Source organism: Garra rufa, chromosome 20 (genome assembly GCF_049309525.1).
Source record: "Garra rufa chromosome 20, GarRuf1.0, whole genome shotgun sequence".
Taxonomy (NCBI): domain Eukaryota; kingdom Metazoa; phylum Chordata; class Actinopteri; order Cypriniformes; family Cyprinidae; genus Garra; species Garra rufa.
The window spans coordinates 37,196,399-37,221,095 of NC_133380.1; the positions used below are offsets into that span (position 1 = coordinate 37,196,399).

At 37.1% G+C, this 24,697-nt stretch overlaps 1 protein-coding gene across 1 annotated transcript in view; it reads right to left on the reverse strand.

Moving 5' to 3' along the window:
- The window catches only part of abcc10 (ATP-binding cassette, sub-family C (CFTR/MRP), member 10), a 40,631-nt gene that overhangs the window by 7,295 nt on the left and 8,639 nt on the right, over positions 1-24,697 (reverse strand). Inside the window, exons 5-18 of the mRNA XM_073826294.1 lie at positions 24,477-24,633; positions 23,052-23,215; positions 22,494-22,573; positions 21,953-22,124; positions 21,754-21,852; positions 21,479-21,668; positions 20,582-20,656; positions 20,322-20,501; positions 20,107-20,236; positions 13,980-14,172; positions 8,963-9,306; positions 6,277-6,446; positions 5,228-5,388; positions 2,726-2,979 (exon numbers count right to left, since the gene is read on the reverse strand). Coding sequence (XP_073682395.1) covers positions 2,726-2,979; positions 5,228-5,388; positions 6,277-6,446; positions 8,963-9,306; positions 13,980-14,172; positions 20,107-20,236; positions 20,322-20,501; positions 20,582-20,656; positions 21,479-21,668; positions 21,754-21,852; positions 21,953-22,124; positions 22,494-22,573; positions 23,052-23,215; positions 24,477-24,633 — 2,369 coding nt within the window. The remainder of the gene's footprint in view (positions 1-2,725; positions 2,980-5,227; positions 5,389-6,276; positions 6,447-8,962; positions 9,307-13,979; positions 14,173-20,106; positions 20,237-20,321; positions 20,502-20,581; positions 20,657-21,478; positions 21,669-21,753; positions 21,853-21,952; positions 22,125-22,493; positions 22,574-23,051; positions 23,216-24,476; positions 24,634-24,697) is intronic.

Consider the following 24,697-nt stretch of genomic DNA (forward strand, 5'->3'; position numbering starts at 1 on the left):
TACGAATCACCCATTCGGGAGCTGACACTGACCGCCAGGCTGCGACCTGTTTCATTAGAGACCCTACACAAACCGGAGAGCAGCTTTGGGCTGCTAATACGGCCGGATCGCTCATATGTGATGCAATGGCGCCATCTAGCGGACAGACTAGGGACGGCGTGCAGGGAACCGGAGAGATGTTCTCTCGCTGAAACGAATTTATTAGATTCGTTTCTTTCAGTGTGTTCTTTGTGTTTTGTGTGTTGGGGAACACTGGGGCCGAAGCCTTTATTTGTTTGGTCTGGGGAACAATGAAAGTGCTGTGTGGTGACACTGCTTGTGCACATTCCCTGACAACTGACCCCCTGAACGTGGGGGGATAACACATAACAGCCACTGAACACTCTGGCTGTGGAAGGTGGCCAGCCCTTCCATGGGAGAGCCTCTGTCTTTTGGACGAAGGCTCCGGGGCAGGTAGAGAGTCCATAGAGCTTGCGGCTCGCGAACGCGGGCTCTCCGGCCCCAGCTGGTGAACATCAGGCAGGCCGCTTGCGTTTCGAGTCGGAGGGGGTGGGGCTGGGGGGTTTCCCGGCCGCAGCTGCAGCAGAAGATGGCCTACCCCAGGGTTTTGCGGCGGAAGGATTGTTCTGCCGCGGAGGAGGTTTGTTGCGGTGTCTCTCCCTACTCTGATGCGGGGTTCGCCCCGTAACAGGAGGGTTGGGCACACGCGCAGTGGGCAACTGGCGCGACGTACCTGTCTTTCTCGGAAGGCATAATTTAAAAGCCTCGTCCTCCTTCTTCTTATCATCACACCGCTGCTGCATCATAGCCACGGCGGGACCAAAGAGAGCCTGACCAGGCTCGACGGGGGCGCCTGCGATGCGCCTCTTCTCACTGTCGGGGAGTCCTGACAGGTTGAGCCAGAGAGCACGCTCCCCCACCACAGAAAGCGCCATGGCGCGCCCGCTGGCTTGGACAGCCTGGCGAGCGTTACGGAGGACGAGGTCGTTAACCATAAGGATCTCCTTCCATAGGGTAGGCGAGGGCGATCCTTTGTCCAGCTGTTGCCCCAAATCATCTAGATTTTCCGCCTGGTAAGCGGAGAGAAGGGAGGACACGTTTAGCGCTCTGACTGCCAAGGCCGACGATTTATAGGCCGCTTGGTGAACAGAGGCGGAAAAACGGTCCATCTTGCTTGGCAGCACCGGCTTAGGGGGGGCGAGCAGCCCGCCCTGAGCGGGGTTGAGGTGTCTGGCGATTGACGGCTCAACAGCGGGGGGGTCGCCCATGCCGAGAGTCGCCATATCCTTTACCTCTAAACCCGTCAAGCCGTGCTTAAAATCAAGCGGATCGGTCCAGTAGTGCCAGTAGTGAAAAGACGACTGTCACGTCTGGCGGAGGCTGATCAGTAAGATATGTCCTCCTGAAGACACTCTGTGCGCAGTGTAACCCAGCCGAACTGTGTAAATGCAGAGATCGCGAGAAGCGAATGTCAACTGAGGAAAGGTAGCGCGTGCATTGGTTTTATTCGCCCGGTAAGGGGCGGCCCCTTACCTGCCAGTGGGCACGCACTTCTGTCTGTCAAGCCAGACTTGGTGCAATTGGATGCTTCTGCAGAGGTCAGGTACGGATGCCCTTCCCATAGGTGGATCTCGAACACGAGATGATGAAAGAGAACCAATTTTTACAATATTAAAATCACATTGAAAATTCATGGTTTAAAATTTGCTTTCAACTTGTTAAGGATTTCTGGAAGAATGTTTGGGATTTTAAAGAATTTAAAAACAAGACAAGACTTGCCTTTGACCTCATCAAGTCTTTATATTTTACGTTCTACTGTACTAGTGATTTTTTAAATGTGAAATGTTAATGTTTTTAATGTTTTAAGTCTCTTATGCTCACCATTTATTTGATTAAAAAAAGCAACAACTATGTGAAAATGTTATTAAAAATATAATGGTTTGTATTTTAATATACTTTAAAACATACTTTTTTTCCTGTGATTCAAAGCCATTTCCATCAGCCTTCACTACTGTCTTAAGTGTCACATGATTCTTCAGAAATTATTCTAATATGCTTGTTCGTTATTAGAATGATCTATGATGGCAACAGTTGTGTTGCTTAATATTTTTTGGAACCTGTCATACTTTTTTTAGCATTCTTTGATGAATAAAAAGTAAAAAATAGCAGCATTTATTCAAAACAGAAATCTTTTCTAACAATATAAGTCTTTGCTATCACTTTTTAATCAATCGAACACATCCGTGCTGTATTAAAGCAATAATTTCTTTCAAAAAAAGTAAGAATGAAAATATACTGACCCCCAAACTTTTGAACAGTAGTGTATATTGTTAGAAGAGATATTTTAAACAAATGCTGTTCTTTTTAACTTTTTGTTTATTAAAGAATCCGGAAAAAAAGTATTAAGCAGCACAACTGTTTCCAGCACTGATAATAAATCAAAATATTAGAATGATTTCTGAAAGATCATTTGACACTGAAGAATGAAGTAATGATGCTGAAAATGTAGCTTTGATCACAAAAATAAATTAGATTTTATTGTATATTAAAATAGAAAAAAAATTCATCGTAATAATTGAATATTAATTTTTTTCTGTATTTTTGATCAAATAAACGCAGTCTTGATGAGCATAAGAAACCTTACTGATTTTACCCCAAACTTTTGAATTAGTGTATCTCTCTAACAAAATATAAGTCTCAAACATACATTGATTATAACCCTTACCGCAAATTACTAAGCCTAACCGAGCTGATATCGACTCCATCCAGCAGGATTTGACCCTGGTTCAGCTCCACCATACGAAATAGGGCAAGGAACAATGAGGATTTCCCCGAGCCTGTACGCCCTACAATGCCCACCTTCTCACCAGGTAATACCTCCAAACTGACCCCATCAAGAGCATTGGGCAAGCCCGGCCGGTACGCCAACACAGCGTCCACAAATTCAACTCGGCCCTTTTCAGGCCAGGATTCAAGAACCTGCAGATGTAGAGTTTGATGATAAGGTTATGTGTTACACTTGGGACATAATGGGCCAGATTTACTAAAACAGGACAAATTAGTGTTAGAGTGGCAATGGGAGGGGAAAATTCTGTGTGTGATTTACTGACAATGCGCACATTAAAGAACAAAGACACAGCCAGATCATTTCCATTATGACTAGTGCAATTTACCAAAAGCAGGGCACCAAATTTCCGCCTGCTTTAAAGGATGCTTATTTTGGGCGTTAAATTATGGCACAAATACCAGTAATTTGACAAACACAAATGTTAAAATTGTGTTGCGTGATTTGTTTTAACACTCTCCTCCCATAAATTTTGTGTCTAAGAGGGGAACTCCTACAAATGCATATTCAATAAGGTCAGGCAACGCCTTTTCGCCACTAATTCTTCACTGTGTGTCTTTAGCAAATTCTGACAGTACTATTTTAATGCCAAAGGACGGTTTGCACTGGCGCAAGCTGTTAGTAAATCTGGCTCTATGAATGATACATACAGTGAGGGAAAAAATTAGTTGATCCCCTGCTGATTTTGTACATTTGCCCACTGACAAAGAAATAATCAGTCTATCATTTTAATAGTAGGTTTATTTGAACAGTGAGAGACAGAATAACAAAAATAACAAAAAAAATCCAGGAAAATGCATTTAAAAAAAAGTGATTTGCATTTTAATGAGTAAAATAAGTATTTGACCCCTTTGCAAAACATGACTTAGTATTTGGTGGCAAACCTTGTTGGCAATCACAGAGGTCAGACGTTTCTTGTAGTTGGCCACTAGGTTTGCACACATCTCAGGAGGGATTTCAGGGGATCGATGAGGATGGCGTTCTTGGGGTCATAGGCAGCATTCCTCCTCTTTCAAACACGGCGAGTTGAGTTGATGCCAAAGAGCTCGATTTTGGTCTCATCTGACCACTTTCACACAGTTCTCCTCTGAATCATTTAGATGTTCATTGGCATATTTCAGACGGGCCTGTACATGTGCTTCCTTGAGCAGGGGGACCTTGCGGGCGCTTCAGGATTACAGTCCTTCACAGCGTAGTGTGTTACCAATAGTTTTCTTGGTGACTATGGTCCCAGCTGCCTTGAGATCACTGACAAAATCCTCCCGTGTAGTTCTGGGCTGATTCCTCACCGTTCTCATGATGACTGAAACTCCACGAGGTGAGATCTATCATGGAGCCCCAGACCGAAAGAGATGGACAGTTATTTTGTGTTTCTTCCATTTGTGAATAATCGCACCAACTGTTGTCACCAACTCACAAAGCTGCTTGGTGATGGTCTTGTAGCCTATTCCAGTCTTGTGTAGGTCTACAATCTTGTCCCTGACATCCTTGGACAGCTCTTTGGTCTTGGCCATGATGGAGAGTTTGGAATCTGGTTGATTGATTGCTTCTGTGGACAGGAGTCTTTTATACAGGTAACAAACTGAGATTGGGAGCCCCGCCTTTAAGAGAATGCTCCTAATCTCAGTTTGTTACTTGGGACACCTGGGAGCCAGAAATCTTGCTGATTGATATGGGATCAAATACTTATTTCACTCATTATAATGCAAATTTAACTTGTTTTAAATATGCTTTTCGAGATTTTTTTAGTTGTTATTCTGTCACTCACTGTTCAAATAAACCTACCATTAAAATTGTGGGCAAACGTACAAAATCAGCAGGGGATCAAATATTTTTTGCCCTCACTGTACCGGGTCTCACAACCTAGGAATCACTATAAAAATAAAAGAAGTTCTTCAGACTTTGAATGAACAAAAATTAACATTTGCTGAAAATGTGCTCACTCCACTCCATCCAAGACAAAGAAAATGTGTTTGTTAATTGAAACAGATTTGGGGAAAAATTCGCATTACATGGATAAAGGAATAATAATAATGGAATTTTTTCTTACTAACACATAGCTCTATGCTTCACAAGACATTAACTGATGGACTGGAGTCATCTGGATAACTTGTGGATTATTGTAATGTTTTTAATCAAATGTTTGAACTCTCATACTGACGGCACCTATTTGTCACCCAGAGGTGGATGAACAAGTGATGTCATGCTAAATTTCTCCAAATCTCTTCCAATGAAGAAAAAACTTATCCACATCTTGGATGGCCTGAGAGTGTGTGCATTTTAGCAAATTGTAATTTCTGGGAGAGCAATTTCTTTAAAAAGACCTAACAAAAAGGCTGTGAAATTGTTTTAATCAGTTTTTGAGGTAAATATCACTCTAACCTCAATGCTGGCTTGTTGAGGCTCCTGTGGGATGCTGGTGGAATACTCCTCTGTACGCTCAATGCTCACCAACTGCATCTCTGTCTGTGCAAAGCTGAAAATGAGGCCTGACAGTAGGTTGGTGATGGATAGTGCATAGGACAGAGACAGACCCACCAGACCTGACAGAACAAAGAAGCCATTTCAGTAACTTTAAACCATTAAACGCCTTTTGACTGAACTGGAACTGGACTTAAGTGACTTAAAGGAGTAGTTTACTTTAAGAACAAAAAATGACAGATAATGTACTCACCCCCTTGTCATCCAAGATGTTCATGTCTTTCTTTCTTCAGTCGTAAGGAAATTGTGTTTTTTTGAGTAAAACATTTCAGGATTTCTCTCCATATAATGGACTTCTATGGTGCCCCCAAGTTTGAACTTACAAAATGCAGCTTCATAGGGCTCTAAACAATCACAGTCGAGGAAAGAAAGGGCCTTATCTAGTAAAACGATGGGTTATTTTCTAAAGAAAATTACAACTTTTTAACCTCAAATGCTCGTCTTGTCTAGCTTGGCAAGATTAAAAAGTATATAAATTGTAAATGTTTTTAGAAAATAACCCATCGTTTTGCTAGATAAGACTCTTTTTTCCTCGGCTGTGATCATTTAGAGCCCTTTGAAGCTGCAATTTCTAAGTTCAAACTTGGGGGCACCATAGAAGTCCATTTTATATAGTTTGTATAAAAAACAACATTTCTTTACGACTGAAGAAAGAAAGACATGAGCATCTTGGATGACAAGGGGGTGAGTACATTATCTGTAATTTTTTGTTCTGAAAGTGAACTACTCCTTTAAGACTAATGGTACATGTGTATCCGTTTACACAAGACCGGATGACGTGTTTTTTTAAAATGACTTTAGATAAGATGTTACTTTGAAAATGTATAAAAGGTTACATTTTCAATGCTCTGTTGACTATGGCAGTCAACTGAAGCCTTTTTAAATCACTCTGGTAAAGAGCATCTGCTAAATGCCTTGAATTTATACTCTTATCTCATTAAGAGGTTAACCTGGGTCGATGGATTTGAGCTGATGCTGGATCACAGCGATCACACTGATGCCGGTTACTACTGTGACACCAATCATCTGCAGCCGAATGTCCAGCCACTGCATGGCGGCGTTACTGTTAAAGAGACAGCGCTGATTCTGTTCCAGACGCCTCTCATTCTCCTCCTCAAATCTGCTCTCAAATACACAAAAATACAGTTTTAGTCAGGCAATTATCAAACCTCAGGTTGCATTCAACATTTATCTCTGTATCATCAAGCAGATGTTAAAGGGATAGTTCACCCAAAAATTTAAATTATTAAGTCATTAATTACTCAGTCATTCTAAACCTGTAAGACCTTTGTTCATCTTCTGAACACAAATTAAGATATTTTTGATAAAATCCGAGAGCTGTCTGACCTTGCATAGACAACAACGCAACTGACACATTCAATGCCCAAAAAGGAAGTAAGGATATTGTTAAAATAGTCCATGTGACATCAGTGGTTCAACCGTAATTTTATGAAGAAATTGTTGAAAAAAGTCATTATTATTGTTGTCTTCGTGGACAAAAAGTTCTTTCATAAAATTAAGGTTGAACCACTGATGTCACATGGACTATTTGAAAAATGTCCTTACTACCTTTCTGGGCTTTGAACGTGTCAGTTGTGTTGCTGTCAATGCAGGGTCAGAAAGCTCTCGGATTTCATCAAAAACAACACGAATGAAAGTCTTACGGATTTGGAACATCATGAGGGTGAGTAATTAATGACTGAATATTTATTTTTGGGTGAATTATAATTATAATTGAGGAAGCTCATTACACAGTACAACACTTTATATTTAACTTTAATTATCTTCTTTACAAATACAAAAAAAAATGTATTTGAATTGTGACCTGTATTGTAAAGGGGCGAATCTCACACTTTTAGTAAAATTTCTAGGTCATATTTCACCTCAAAGTCAAATTTTATAAAAAATGACAGAAGAAATTTATATTTAAAAAACAGCTTATTTTTCTTTTTCATTACATTTTGAAATGTATTCCTGTGATTTCAAAGCTGAATTTTAGCATCATTACTCCAGTCACATGATCCTTTAGAAATCATTCTAATATTCTGACTTCTTGCTAAAAAAAGTTATTTATTATTATTATTATTATGTTGAAAACAGCTGAGCAGAATTTTTTTTAGGTTTCTTTAATGAATAGAAAGTTCAGAAGAACAGCAAAATTATAAATGTCTTTATCATAACTTTTTTCTTCATTAACGTAATAACTTCTTATATAAACATAACACATTTATATCTTTAAATGTAAAATGATAACAGTTGCTGTACTGATTTTAGTCCCACCGATAAAAAAAAAATCTACATGATTTCTTTATTGGAATAATAATTAATAATAGTCAGGGAAATAAAGTCACATTTTAACAAAAAAAAGCTTATGCTTAACTGAAATATGACCCAGAAATTTCTTTAAACCAAACATTACTTTTGAATCAATACAGAGTGGCATGTGAAAGTTTAGAAACCCCTTGCAGAATCTGCGAAAATGTGAATAATTTTAACAAAATAAGAGGGATCATACAAAATGCATGTTTTGTTTTTTTTTATTTAGTACAGCCCTGAGTAAGATATTTTACATAAAAGATGTTTACATATAGTCCAGAAGACCAAAAATAGCTGAACTTATTTAAATAACCTCCTTCAAAAGTACTGTGTGTGGTTAACTGGATGATCCATAACTGTTTTTTGGTTTTGTGATGGTTGTTCATGAGTCCCTTGTTTGTTCTGAACAGTTAAACTTCAGAAAAATCCTCCAGGTACTGCAGTTTTCCAGCATCTATTGCATATTTGAACCCTTTCCAGAAGTGACTGTATGATTTTGAGATCCATCTTTTCACACTGAGTACAACTGAGGGACTCAAACACAGCTATCACAGAAGGTTCAAACACTCACTGATGCTCCAGAAGGAAACACGATGCATTAAAAGCCAGGGGGTGAAAACTTTTTGAATTTGAAGATTAAGGTAAATTGAGCTTAATTTGTCTTCCAAGAAACATGCAAGTATCTTCTGTTGCCTCTGAAGGGCAGTACTAAATGGACAACAATGATATTTCAAGAAAATAAGAAAAATTTGGACATCTTCATCCTGTTCAAAAGTTTTCACCCCCCGGCTCTTTCCTTCTGAAGCATCAGTGAATGTTTGAACCTTTTTTTTAATAGCTGTGTTTGAGTCCCTCAGTTTTCCTCAGTGTGAAAAGATAGACCTCAAAATCATACAGTCACTTCTGGAAAGGGTTCAAATATGCAAAGGATGCTGGAAAACTAAAGAATCTGCAGGACCTGGAGGATTTTTCAGAAAAACGGTGCTCAGTTTAACTGTTCAGAACAAACAAGGGACTCATGAACAACCATCACAAAACCAAAAAACAGTCTTAGATCATCCAGTTAACCACACACAGTATTAAGAACCAAGGGTTCCCAAACTTTTGAAAGGGGTTATTTGAATAAATTCAGCTATTTTTTGGTCTTGTGGACTATTTGTAAGCATCTTTCAAGTCAAATTTCTTACTCAGGACACTACTAAATTAAAAAGTAACATGCATTTTGTATGATCCCTCTTATTTTGTTTAAATTATTCACATTTTCAACTTTCGAATGCCACTGTAAATGAAATGATTTGAAAGATACAACTAGTTTTCAACCTGGTAGTGTGTCCACTGGCCCGCACTGTAGACAGGCCACTGAGGGTTTCTGAGAAGTGTGAATAAACTGGAGAGAGTGTGAGGCTACACAGACGTTTCAGCTCACGGGACGAGTACCGATAAAAACACTGAGTTTGGTAGTAGAGCACCCCCAGAGGAAGCAAAGGAACCAGCACCCAAGGCAGCCCATAGCTCATGACAATCAGCATCCCGAGCAGCCCGAACACATTGGCCAGAAGGATATTTAGGACAAAGGGAAGAGAGTCGTCCACACTGTAAATATCGGAGGAGAATCTATTCAAGATGCGACCCATGGGTGTAGTGTCAAAAAACGTCATAGTGGCCTAGAATGAAAGAACAATGAACAACGTTAATATTACATATTAAAAAAAATGATTTTAAAGGTGCCATAGAATGCATTGATACAATATTTTAAATTGTTCTCTGATATCTACATAGAAAGTATATGGCTTAAGTAAGGGCAACATTCTCCAGAAACGATTTTAGTCCATTTACAACCTTAGGATTTGTCCCCAGAATGAAATGGTCTGTTATTACCTTATTTGGAAGGTTCATGAATAATAATGATGAGCTCTGCTCTGATTGGCTGTTTCACAGAGCGGATCATTTCAGTAGCTCGCATATGGAGGAAAATATAGATTTAATCACGGAGCTCAAGCTGCTATTAATATGCGGGGCACTGAAACTGCCGTTTTGAATGTAAGATCGTTTTACTTTCATTTTGAGATTTGTGATCGGCTGAACGCACGTGCTCTGTGTAACGTTATACTACGGCAGCAGTATGTAGCACATTTGACAAGTATAGATTAGGGCTGCACGATTTAGAGAAAAAATCGAATTGCGATTTTTCTGATCAAAATTGCGATTTGCGATTTAAAATGCGATTTACTACCATTTCATAAAAGAGCTACAGGTTTGATATGGTGGTTTAACAGCACCAAAGAAAGACCAAGCATAATCGCAAAGTACACTACACTGTGCTACTGTTTATTTAAAACCTCTTAAACATTGTTGCCATTTTTTAAATAAAGTTGTCAGTTGACAAATTAAGAAAATAACTACAGTATCTTAAATAAAATAAAATTAACAATTAAAATTATATAATAAAATATTATTATATTATTTACTAAATATATATTATTATTTATTTATTTTAAATAATTAAATATAAATAAAATCTTAAACTTTTAGGAATCCAAACACACTGTGAACAATTTTACATCAGTAAAACACTGATGATAACCTACATTAAGAGACACTTTGTTGGGAAGGTGAGCCGCTGCTTCCGCTCATCTTTTCCAAATGGCGTTAACGTTATTTGCTCGTTCAGTCAGTACATGCAGTAGAGACCTGCGCGGGACAAAACTTTATGGGCGAGTGTGGGATGCGGGAAAATAAAATGATTCGCGGGACTCCCGCAAAATAGAAATATCTAAACATAAAATATCTTAAAAACAAAACATTGTTATTCATCTATTGCACAAAAGCAGCAAGAACAACTACAACTTACAACTATGATTAGTAAGCACAAGGATAGGCAATTTCGATTCAAAACCTGTTTGCAGCGTTAACACGCATCGCCAATCTGAGGAGTTTAAGTTAGAATCCACTCACTGCTCAAAAATCCTTGCACAGTGCTGAATATTGCGTGCTCACAAATTAAAACACACGAAGTGTAGACATTGTGAACGATTCATTGTGCATAAAATTCATTGTGTTAGAGCTTTATGAGATCGCGTATGAACTGAGATGTCAGCTTTAAAGGCGCTTTGTCTGCTTGCATTCTGCCGTGGATGCACGCAGTAGCATATGCTTGCTTTTCTGTTAAGAATAACAGTAGTTTGTTAATGTTGATGCTTAGCCTATATAACAACTATTTTATCAGTTGCGTTTATGCTGGGGTTTTGTGAAATTTGCGAGATGTTACAGTAGGGCTGCAACGATTAATCGAACGATGTTGTGAGGCGCGTTTAGTCAATGAAGCCGGTCCTTTGATTAGTAGTAAATCCCCATCACGTGCGTTCAGCTGGAGCGGCAGTTAATACACACAGCCTTAAATCACTGACAAGCCACGCCGAATTCAATTTTGAGCGCGATTTGGCGTGGCTTGTCAGTGAGTACGTTTACATGGACAACAATATTCCGATTTTAACGCGATTAAGACAATACTCTGATTAAGAAGCAACCATGTAAACTGAGATTTTTGATTAATTTAATCCGACTAAAGTCATAATCGGAGTAAACACAAATCGAATTAAGACAGGTGGAGTATTCCTATTTTAGTCGCATTATGGAAGACATGTACACACCTTAATCAGACTATTCCCCTTGTAGGACTTTTCGCCACATTTTGTGACAGGATACACACTAATGCTGCGTTCCAGGCAGGTTTTTGAGCTCGTAAATCACGTGTTCAAACCACGACTCAGGACTTTGTAGCGTTCCAGGCAAGCCACGCCAAGCATTTATTATTTTTATAGTATTAATAATTTGATTGCAACGTTATATTGTCCTAAACTCAATTTTTCCACCGTGTGCCACTGAACACCGCACCCCTAGAGGCTTTATTGTTGTTTCTCGGGCTATGTCACGTCAGAACTCGGAACTGGGAGTACGTCGTCGATCTAGTACGAGTTCACGGGTGGGAAGTCACGGGTTTGAGTGCCGTTCCAGTGCACTTTCACGGGTAGAAGTTTGGAAAAACACGGGTAACGGGTTGTCTGGAATGCGGCATAACGCTCTCAGTTGGTTGCGCTTTGGTTTCATTTTTATTTATTTATATTTTGCTACAACATGGGCTTAATCAATGCTCATTGCTGATAAATAGCCTAGTTTGTTATCATAATTTTTAGTTTTATGGAAACGTTTTTAACATTCAACCCCCTTTTTCATTAGTATTATTTGTAAGTATTTATTTTAATTTTGTGAACGGGATTTCCGCTATTGGAATGTCTTAGGATGCTTTTTACTTTTACTATCGAATTCATGATCTTGGTTTTGCTTGCATATATAAGGCTACACCTATCAATTTTAAGATTAAAACAAATTCTTAAAAGATGGATGTGTTATTTTTAATTAAACAGCATAACAAAAATAAATTAAAACTAGCTTATATAGCATTTATTAACAAAAACTAATAAGACGAGGCATGGACTCCATCACATGCTGTTATATGCCGACTAAACAATTTATTACAGGGCGCGCAAACACTGAGCAATCAAAATAATTAATAAAAAAATAATAAAAGAAAGCCTCCAAAGCGTAATGTGAGGTAAACGGCAAAGATAACAGGGTTTTCAAAATGAAAACAAACAAAAAAAGTAAAACTAAACTGGCTTTCGGTGACTGTGCTTGCGTGTTTTTTTTTTGTTTTTTTTTGTCCTAAAAACTGACTGGCTCTGAAACGCTCGCTGTATGGATCAGACGCTTTGGAGCAGCACAGCACGCACTCGCACAAATGCGACCACGGCAAATTTTAACTCACACATTCTAAAATATTTGTTGCATATGTCCAGTGCCACTTCAAGCTTTTGTAAAATTAAAACCCAAACATCCAAAAGTCTATAAGGAAGATGAACTGATAGCGTCGCGTGTGGACGTAATGATGTGTGTCATTAATCGATCTATGTACTATAACATGTAAAACGGGAACATGAAAGGAATATTCTAAAAGCAACTCATGTAAACAGCTTAATCATATTATTGTCTTATTCAGAATAAGGTCATTAATTAGATTACTGGTGTCCATGTAAACGTAGTCAGTGATTTATGCTGGGGTGTTTGAATTGCCGCTCCAGCTGAACGCACGTGATGGGGATTTACTACTAATCAAAGTACCGGCTTCATTGACTAAACGTGCCTCACAACATCGTTCGATTAATCGTGCTGCCCTATGTTACAGAACTGTTTTATGTAAATTAAATTTATGTACTAAAAAAAAAACTAAGTAGGTTACTTTTATGTGGGCTTTTGCGGGCAGGAGCGGGATAAAATATGAATGTCGAGGTGGGAACAGAACGAGAGAACATGGGTATTTCTGCGGATGCGGGACTGAAAAATACGTCCCGTGCATGTCTCTACATGCAGTGTTAAAATGCCCCCTATTGGTTAAACTCTGCATCAAACGTAATAATAAGCATGAAGAGGTAATATGCACATGAAGCGACCTGTCAAAAATGCTTGTTACCACTTTTGATAATCTGTCGAAATAATCGCAGCTCTTGCGATTTGAAAATCACACCCTTTCAAATTGCGATTTCGGTTTACAAACGACTAATCGTGCAGCCCTAGTTTAGATGCTTGTTAGTGATGCTCAGGATCTGCCAATCATTCACCATCGTCTGCGCAGTCATCTCTCCTTACTCTGTTTATGTGGTAAGTGAAATCTTATGTACTGCAATGTAACAGGCTAGCGCTAGCTAGAAGCTAACCAAGTCCCTTTAGTGGCTCGCCTTATTTTATTAAAACGCCTTATTTGTTTTCCGTGCTTTTCTGAGTACAGACACCAACCATCTCTGCACTTAACATCCCCTGCTCAACCTGGAACATAACATTTATTTCCCTGATCTGCCATTTTCACTATTGTCCTCACTTTGTTTTTTCACAATAGCCTACCTGCAGAACTTCTGATGATTGGGCGATGCAAATGTTGAAGGCGTAACTATTGATGATCGCGACTATAACGTCATAGTCTGTGTTATGTTGGAATTGGCCTATTTTTCAGTGGTCTTTTGCAAATACCAGATTTATATAAGAAGGAGGAAGACTCACGGTATATGTCATGTCCATGTACACAACTGTTATTATTTAACTATGCCAAGGTAAATACAGTTTTCCATTCTATGGCACCTTTAAGAGTGATTTAAATATATATTTTTTAAATGTACGTTATATTAAAGTTGTATGTACATACGAATATCAAAGCAATGACTTTTAACCATGCTTAACCACAATGGTTAGCTATCGCTCACTGAAAAGCAGTGCTATGGATCATTACCTTAAGTACATTGGCCAGCAGTCTCTTATGAACAACAGTAGCAGCACAGATTGCTCCATAAGCAAAGAGAAAGGCTCGAGCAGCTGTAAAGACTGTGTTTGCTGCCGCCAGAGATCCATAAACGGTCATGTAAAACTTCAGCTCAGAGCTCAAATTGCCTGAAGTCTCTGAACTTCTGTCAGGTGCGTGAAACCTGGTAAGGGTGATAGAAAATATGGAGATTATCTAGTCATGACAGTCAACTGTGACATAAGACAGAAACAAAACTTCTACACAATATCTATCTTAGAGAAAATAGGAATTTAAATACAATTTTTGACACATTTTTTATGTTTTTTAAAGACGCCTCTTCTGCTCACCAAACTTGCATTTATTTGATCCAAAGTACAGCAAAAACTGTACAATTTAAAAATATTTTTACTATTTAAAATAACTGTTTTCTATTTGAATATATTTTAAAATATAATTTATTCTTGTACATTACACGTCACATGATCCTTCAGAAATCATTCTAATATTCTGAATAAAAATAATTTATTATTATTATTATTATTATTATTATTATTATTATTATTATTATTATTATTAGGGCCCGATCCCAAAAGGGCGAAGGCCCTATTGTTCTTCTAAGGATTATTATTAGGGGTTCGAGCACGTAGTGCTGAAACCCTTTTGTAATTGTTAAGGTTTTTATTATCATTATTATTATTTTTCCACCGTAAAACTGAACGTGCAGCCCAAACCGTAAGGGCTAGAAACTTGGTCTGATGATAGAGCAAAAATCGAGGAGAACCTGACAAAGAATCAGCCCAATCGACCCATAGGTGGCGCTACAGCGACCAAAAACGCGAAAGTGCTCATAACTCCCAAACCGTGTGTCGTAGACTCCAAAAATTTACATTTTTGGAATCCCTGGGTGTAGATAAATGTCAAATACTCATCTGTGATTTAGGCCCCGTTTTTCCATAAAGTTGAGTTATGTCTAGGTCCTAGGTTTTTCGCCTGGTTGTAACCAAACGACTGCAGAAATGTTCTCTGGACACTGAATATCAATAATTATCAAAAAAAAGTTGAACTTTTGACTCATGGTCGCAAAGGGCGGCCAAAACGTTTGAAAGTGAAGGGGCCACTTTACTAAAATGGCAATAACTTTTGAAGGGAATGAGATATCTTCACCTAACTCGTCACACATGTGTATAAGCTAAATCTTTGGTCAAATAAAAAAAAAATGCGGAGCTTGACCACTTGGTTCCGCTATAAGGCGGAAAAACATATAAACAGCTATAAATATGCAACCGTTTGTCCGATCAACTTGAAAATTGGTATGCAGTGTCTTGGACCAAAGGGGCACAAGTGTCTATGAGGACATTGGCGTTTCTCAAAAAACATGGCCGCCATTGGCCAATGAATTTTGAGCACCTATTTGACAAGGTTAACGGAGGTCAATCAGAACGAAACTCGGTGGGCATGTTCGACTCATGGCCCTAAAGGTCTGTAAGAATTTTGAAAGAAATCGGCCACTAGTTGGCGCTAACGAGATTTTTTGGCTCTGTAATCGCGTGGCGTTTTCACACATCCACACAATATGCATATCATTTGATAGATCTCCTCATACCGAAAAACTTTGCCTCAAGAACCATTGCCGTCAATCAAATCCTTCATTAATTATTCGCAAATATGTTAAAAACCTACTTTTGCGAACTAGTCCTAGGTTTTTCACCCGATCTGGATCAAGCTACTGCAGTAATATTGTCTGGACTCTCTAGCTCAGTTAATTGTCTGTGTGTGTAATCATGCTTAATGAACATAATAGTTTAACCATTTCATTTCTGTGTATGTTTCTGTTTGTGAGTGTATTCTTCATAATGGATATGTTCTGGTGTCAGCAATATATTTCATGTTGGCCTACACCCTAACAGTATAGAAGCCATAAAGGCCTTAAATGCTTGAACCCCGCTAAATGCTGCTTGCAGCTTTAATTAGGGCCAGAGCCCAAAAGGGCGAAGGCCCTATTGTTCTTCTAAGGGTTCTTATTTATTTTTTTCAACCTTCCGGGCTATTTTGGGGCTCTTAACATACTCAAACTCTTGAAAATTTGCACACACGTTGGAATCTGCGGCCATCAGGACGCCATAGAGGCTGGGACCCGGGCGTGGTTCAGGGCCTCTACAGCGCCCCCTGGAACACAGTTTGAAAACTTGATGTATTGCGCACACATACTTGCACGTACTCATATGAAACTCTGTACACATATAGATCTCACTGAGCCAAACAACTTTTGTACTCTTTGTCATAGGCTCCACCCAACAGGAAGTGAGATATTTAGGGCTGTTTAAAAAGTGCATGCTCTGGAATTTGATGTACTCCTCCCAGGATTTCCATGGGATTGTCACCAAACTCGGTCAGCATGATCTCAAGACATTGGGGATGCAAAATTGAGAGGGGATCTCGAACGGTTTGGCCGTGGCAAGGCGACAAAGTTATGGCGAGAAATGAGAAACAGGAAGTGTCTAATAACTGTTGCACACATTGCCTGATTCTGATGAAACTTCACCAGTTTGTTCGTTTTTATGATGCCGATTACATAAACGTGACTATTATGAGTCAAAGTTACAGCGCCGCCAACTGGCAGCAGGAAGTGTGTCATTTTCAAAATGCTTTGAAATCAGCCTCTTAATTTTACTCGATTTTCTTCAAACTTCATCAAAATAATGTCAAAACACGGCCGATGAGAATATGTGAAGGGGTCGATGATAAATCAAATGCTGTTGCCATGGCAACGTGTCAAACTTTAAAATTAGGTTCCTGTCTTTTCGAGGCAGATAACATGCTTAGAATTTCATGAAACTCAACACACACATCAATATTAATGATAGTTAGACACTGGCGAAAGGCCATAAATGGGTGTGGAGCAGGCACTCTATAGCGCCATCTTTTGACAAAAGTTGGGGGGTTAGTTTTTCCTACAGTCACCAAACTCTGTACATATATCCATATATCATCAATCTGGACAACTTTCTAAATTAAACTCATTAGCTACGACCAACAGGAAGCTGGCTATTTTGATTTGAATGTGGATTTTTGGAAAAATAAGGCTGTAAACAAATTCATACTTCTCATAAGAGCAACATTGTGCTCACACCAAACTTTTTTAACATGAAGAGAATATTCTGAAGAGGCTAAATTGCGGGCGGATTTGGGATATCTTGAACGGTGTTGATGTGATTTTTTAAAGTGATAGTAAAAAAAGATAACCATATTTTTTTATATCTTTAAAGTGCAGCATCCAAACTCTTTAAAACTTTTTTCACACAGAGAACTAGTCATTCTGAGCAAACGCTGTTAATCACATAAGTATACAAGCTTCTATGAATTAAAGAAAATTAAAAAAAGAAATCAGAAATCTGCTCTCACTCTGTCTGACTGTACAGTATGTCTATGTGTGTGTGTTGAGTCTAGAGTGACTGTAGGGGGAGGGGTGAAAGGGAGAGAGGGAGAGAGACCAGTGAATAATGCTGTTTTGCAATAGACCATCTTTGAGGAAGAAATGCACATTGATGTAGTGTAATCTACATAAATATGTCTGATCTTTGAGAGTCTGATCTTTGAGAAAATATAAAGGGTCACTAACTCTTTCATTGTTTGTTTTTTGCAGTTTTATTTTTTACTGAACTGTACCATGAACTTGTCCTATGCCGTCACATAGCAAAAGATTAAGAAAAATACAACTTTTAATGATTAATAAATAGCATGAGAGATTTATCTTCATTGTTAAACAATTATTTTCATAGTGTTATTTATTGAATATAAAATTATAATTAACAATTTCAAGACAAACTTCGACAACAAAACAAACTTTGCTGTTATCTGTTCAAAACATCTAAGAATTATACCATTTTAAGATGAGTTATATTTATATCACCCCATTACAATACTCAACTTGTTTTTTAAAGATATTTTGAAAGAATGAAGCATTTATAGAGCACTTTATTATGTATTGCTGTATACCCACATGAACTGTGTGTTCATGTTCATGTTAATTCACAGTACATAAACTAATGTTAAAAGATACAAATTTACATTTTAATAATGTATGAATACTTTTTTTAGCTTAATATTAATTAACGTTAATAAATTTTATTACTGTTCATGTTAACTAATATAGTTAATGTTAACAAATGAAACTGGATGGCAAAATTTTATATATTGTGTGTATGTGTCTGTGTGTTGACTTTAAAGTGTAACCCTTTCAATGCTGTAAACTTTAAATCCAAACTGGCAGAGCGTTACTGTGAATGCATGTGCCAACTGGGCACCGTTTTCCTGATGCTATCAGGATGGCGACTGCGCAGATGGCGAGGGCCCGTTCATCGCTGCTTGCAGCTTTAATTATTATTATTATTATTATTATTATGTTGAAAATTGTTTCAGGTTTCTTTGATGAATATAAAGTTAAGAAGAACAGTATTTTTCTGAAATAGAAATCGGTTTTTTTAAATTATAAATGTCTTTATCATCACTTTTGATCAATTTATAGCATCCTTGCTAAATAAAAGTATTATTAATTTCTGTAATCCCCCCTAATAGTATAGTTGAATAGTATAGCGTATAATGTTACAAAAGCTTTTTGCTCTAAATAAATGCTGATCTTTTGATCTTTCTATTCATCAAAGAATCATGAAAAAGTGTACTCAACTGTTTAAAATATTAATAATAATAATAAATGTTTCTTGAACAGCAAATCAGCATATTAGAATGACTTCTGAAGGATCATGTGACACTGAAGACTGGAGTAATGATGCTTTGAAAATGTATCTTTGATCACAGAAATAAATTACATTTTAAAATATATTCAGATAGAAAGCACTTATTTTAAATAGTAAAAATATTTCACAATATTACTGCTTTTTCTATATTTTGGATCAAGGTTTGGTGAGCAGAAGAGAATCATTTTAAAAAAACATGAAAAAAACGTTTGTTCAAAAACTTTTGACTGGTAGTGTATAAGTATATAATGTTCTGCCTATTTAAAGGTCTGATTTTTTTTTTACATTAATATTGTGTTACTTTATAGTTCATACCTTATAGGCAAGAATTTTTTTTTAAAGAAATGAACACTAATTCAGCATGGATGCATTAAATTGATGAACTATTTTTTTTAAAATGTCTTATTTCAAATAAATGATGTTCTTCTTTTATTTATATTCTTTAGTATCCAGAAAATTTGATTATAGTTTCCATAAACAGTTTTAACATTGCCAATCATCAAAAATGTTTTTTAAGCAGCAAATCAGCATACTAGAATGATTTCCGATAGATCACGTGACACTGAAGACTGAAGTAATGAGCTAAAAATTCAGCTTTGATCACAGGAATAAATGACATTTTAATATATATTCAAATAGAAAGCACTTATTTTAAATAGTAAACACATTTCACAATATAACTGCTTTTGCTGTATTTTGGATCAACTAAATACAGGCTTGGTGAATTCTTTAAAAACATTAAAAATCTTACTGTTCAAAAACTTTTGACTGGTAGTGTACAAGTATATAATGTTCTGCCTATTTAAAGGTCACAGATTTTATTTTATTTTTTTACATTATTATTGTGTTACTTTATAGTTTATACCTTATAGACAAGATTTTTCTTTAAAGAAATTAACACTAATTCAGCATGGATGCATTAAATTGATGGAACTGATTTTTAAAAAAATGTCTATTTCAAATAAATGATGTTCTTTATTTATTAATATTCATTAAAGTATCCAGAACAACATATTATTGTTTCTATAAACTGTTTTTAACATTCCCAATAATAAAAAAATGTTTCTTGAGCAGCAAATCAGCATATTAGAATGATTTTTAAAGAATCATGTGACACTGAAGATATAAGTAATGACGCTGAAAATTCATCACAAAAACAAATTACATTATAAAAAATATATTAAAATAAAAAACACTCATTTTAAATTGTAATAATACTTCGCAATATTTTTATTTTTATAGTATTTTGATTAAACAAATGCAGCCTTACGCTCTGGCTGAAAATATTCCTACAGACTCTAAACTTTAGAACGGTACTGTCAATAATAGAAAAAAGTTATTTAATGAAACATCTAACTCACATGAGTCTCTTAGGAGAGAGGAAGGTCAGCGTTAAAAGTGGATCAGCTGACAGCGACACCAGCCCAGTCCTATTGTCCTTCAAATGGGAAATCCAATGAGACAGCCACCAGTCGGACACATTTTTGGAGGCTGTGTAAGGCAAATCCAACTAGTTATTGTAGTGCGGTGATTGTCGTATAATAAATACAGCTGATATTACAACATTTGTTAATACCTTGCATTAGGAAAAGAGAGAGCAGAACAGCCACAGCCATGCATCCACCCACTGCTCTCCAATAAGAGCGGTACACAGCCCACGACAGCTTGCCCATTTGCTTTTGCTCCTCTCCAAACATCTCCAGCTCTGCCTCTATCTCCGGCTCATTGGCCTCCTCTTCCTCTTTGCCTATAGCATCTAAGAAAGAAGGTTTGCTTGCATAAGTTCAAATGCACTAAATAGATGTTCACTTCAACTCATTTCAAAAGTGTAAGTACCTTTCTCCTTAGCATTGCTGTTGTTCTTGGAGTCTTTGGGGGCTTTTACCAAAGCAAGGACTTCCTTTGGCGTCCCTTAAACAAAAAGCAGAGAGTTTATTAGTAATGGCAATCAAAGCCAGTGTTGGGGAAAGTTACTTTTAAAAGTAATGCATTACAATATTGAGTTACTCCCTAAAAAAGTAACTAATTATGTTACTTAGTTACTTTTTATAGAAAGTAATGTTTTACGTTACTTTTGCGTTACTTTTTAAATCTGGGCAGGGCTTGCTTGTTTGTTTTTTATATGAAAAGTTCTATTTTTGGCAAATGTAAAAGCCTTTTCACACAAAAAGCCTCAGGCTTAGAGAAAAGTACATTTTCTCTAAAAGAAAAAATGTCAACTCTTCAGCAATAAAAAAATAAATAAATTTTGCTTATAAGTATGGATGAATTGGATCATCGAAGGTCGGCAGCAAAGACATTGGTTAATAAAATGGGATTAAATACATGAAGGATATTTGTATTATTTAACATATTTAATTATTGCAGGTTTGTGTTGAATTTCACTGTTTTTATTCACTTTGAAGAATACTGTATCTGTTTTTTTAGTGAGTGAGATGAATTAATGCATGTTCACATTTATTCTAGAACTAAAGTAACATCTTACTCACAATTTCTATCAACATAGGGACAGGAGAGCTTTTAATCAATAAATGGGGGGAAAAGGTAACTGGCATTACTTATTTGAAAAAGTAACTCAAGATATTTTCTTGTCAATTAAAAAGTAATGCATTACTTTACTAGTTACTTAGAAAAAGTAATATTATTACGTAACTTGCGTTACTTGTAATGGGTTACCCCAACACTGATCAAAGCATTAGTAAACTCACAAAGTTCAATTGTGAAAGCTGGTACCTGTTTTCACAATCATCCCATTGTCCATCAGCACCACCACATCTGCCTTATCCACAAACTCTATCCGATGAGTGCAAAGAATTCTGGTCTTGTTCTTGAGAATCCCCAAGATGCATTTCTCCATGAGGTGGTGGGCAACATCAGCATCCACAGCTGCTAAAGGATCATCTAGCAAGTAGATGTCCTTATCCTAAAATATAAGAGAGAGTGTACTATAAATACCCAACAATCAATCACATCCTCTGAGGTTTTAAAGAAAAAACACCATATTGCACCATATAAACAGCCCGGGCCAAAGCGAGGCGGCTTTTCTGTCCTCCGCTCAGAGTGACACCATTCTCTCCAACCTCTGTTTGATCGCCACCAGGCAAGATCTGAACAAAATAGAACAACTAAGAGTCAGTTACAGCTTTAGCACAAGAAATTCAAGGGAGAAATTGCACTCAAAACAGGGTTAGCTAGATATACACCCACATTTAGGTCATCAGCAAGGGCACAGGCTTCAATCACAGCTTGATAGAACATGCTGTCAAAGTCTCTGCCAAACAGAATGTTGTCTTGTACTGTTGCATGCTGGATCCACGGCTCCTGGACGGCCAGTCCAAATCCGTGCTCTCTTCCCCGAACAAATACTTCCCCTCCACTTCTATAGGAGACAAAACCACAATATCACGAAGAATGTAAACTATTTTACCATATTTAAAGGTGAAGTGTGTACTTTCTGTGCCACTTGCGGCACCAAATGAAACTGCAAAAATAATAAGGGTTTTAATTATATATATATATCCCATCACCACCTCGAGTGTGCATTATTTTCTAAGAATTCAACGGCCTGTCATCAATTATTCCTTACTTCAACTTCAACTTGGTGAGCATAAAAGACTGCTTTTAAAAATATATATTTTTTTAAAAATCTTAAACACCCCCAAATGTTTCAATGTTAATATATATACTTCTCCTTTAAATTGCCTTAAAACAGTAACTACATAAATGTATTCATATTATAAAACAGTACCTGCTAAGTTCTCCTGTTATGGCGGCCAACAGGGAACTTTTCCCACAACCAACCTTTCCCACCACAGCCACCAGAGAGCCCTGAAGCCAAGAAAGCAGAAACATTCACAAATAAAGACACTTTTTCATTAATCAAAACAGCAACAAAATATTGGAAGACACATTTGAAAACAAATTTTTTTTTTACATGGTTATCAAGGTGATCTTCTGATTCAACTAAAGCACAAGCTAAAGGGATAGTTCACCCAAAATTAAAATTATGTCATTAATTCCTTACACATGTTATTTCAAACCCGTAAGACCTTAGTTCATCTTTGGAACACAAATTCAAATATTTTTGATGAAATCCAAGAGCTTTCTGACCCTGCATAGACAGCAATGCAACTGACTTTTTCAAGGCCCAGAAAGGTAGTAAGGACATTGTTAAAATAGTCCATGTGACATCAGTGGTTCAACCGTTTGAACGACAAGAACGACAAGAGGGTGAGTAATTAAAGACAGAATTATCATTTTTGGATGAACTATACCTTTAATGGCTAATTTCAGCTGTTTCACATACCCTTTTAACGCTGAGATTGAGTGTATGCAGATAAAAGCTGTGTGGTTGTGACCCATCCTCTGTCTTGTCTTCAGGTACACTGACAGAATTATGTTCCTCTGATTGCTTCCAGGAGAAACTCGCCTGGTCCATCTCAACAACAGTCAGAGGATCCCCAGGACAAACTGCAGAAAAATCATAACAGATATAAAATGGACTAATTAAACATTATTAAGGGGAGACACTGCAGGCAAAAACACAGTTTTTCATGCACCTGTCAAGTTTGAGATTTTGGGCTTTTTTGTTTATTCATAAAGTGTTTTTTCAGACTAGTGAAAAAAAAACACCCAAAAGACACTGTTGAGTGTTTCTTTTATAGCACTATTTGTGTCAATAGATTTCAATTACAATACATATTTTTAAAGGAGTTTTTTTCTCCTACACTGAGCCATAAATCTCCACTTCAGTAGCACTTACACACACCAGACTTTACATTTTTATTCCTGTCTACATCCTGAAGGTTTTTACAAAGGGATTTGTTCATATATAATTACCTTGATTATATACATTTTATTTCCAAAAAAAATATATAGTTTTCTGCCTGTTGTAAGTATTTTCTAAATTATGGAGTGACAAGGTAAGATACCCAGAAGTCCTTCTGTAAAAACATTTGACTCTAATATGTCTAAAAAATTAAACCGAATTTTGAAACTGACTTCATCCAGTGTTTAGATTTTTGTACTAGAAATGTATGCAAATTAGCACATATTTCATTAAATAATGGCTCATTTGCATATTAAAACCTAACATTTTAGAAAACTTGTAAAACAAAAAATGTTTGCAATTATCAATGTAATCAGTCAACTGGGTAAGTAAGGTGATAACTCCTAGTAAATGTTTTTACCCTATTCACCTGCAGTGTCTCGCCTTAATTACAAAGAAATCTGCCATGCTGAAGATTTTTGTTTTTTGTTTAAAGGAACAGCTCAACCAAAAATGTAAATTTGATAAAAATTTACTGACCTTAGGTCATTGAAGATGTAGATTAGTTTCTATTCAACAGAACACATTTGGAGAAATTTAGCATTACATCCCTTGCTCACTAATGGATCCCCTGCAGTGAATGGGTGCCGTGAGAATGAGAGCTCAATGACAAACCCTAATGATAAACTTATTACAAACATACAGCTTTTCGATTCACAAGACATTAATTGACGGACTGGAGTCGTGTAGATTACTTGTGGATTATTGTGATGTTTTTATCAGCTGTTTGGACTCTCATTCTGACGGCACCCATTCACTTCAGAGGATCCAAATATGTTCTCATGAACTTTTCAACACCTTGGATGGCTTGAGGCTAAGTACACTTTCAGTAATTTTTATTTTTGGGTGAACTGTTCTTTTAAATATGAACTATTTTTAACCTTACAGAAACAAACCAAGTACCTTGACTGTAATAGACAGTGAGGTCCTGATCCTGTAGTGTGAGGAAGCGCTGAATACGGTCCAAAGACACTTTTGCTTCTAGGGTTCCGTTCAGCACCCAGGGGAAGGCGTTGAGAGGCAGAATAAGCATCCCCACCAGAGCCAGAGTACTGAACACCTGCCAAACAAAATATATATATACAGGGAAGGTGTAGAATGATATTTAGCCATTCAAAAATATT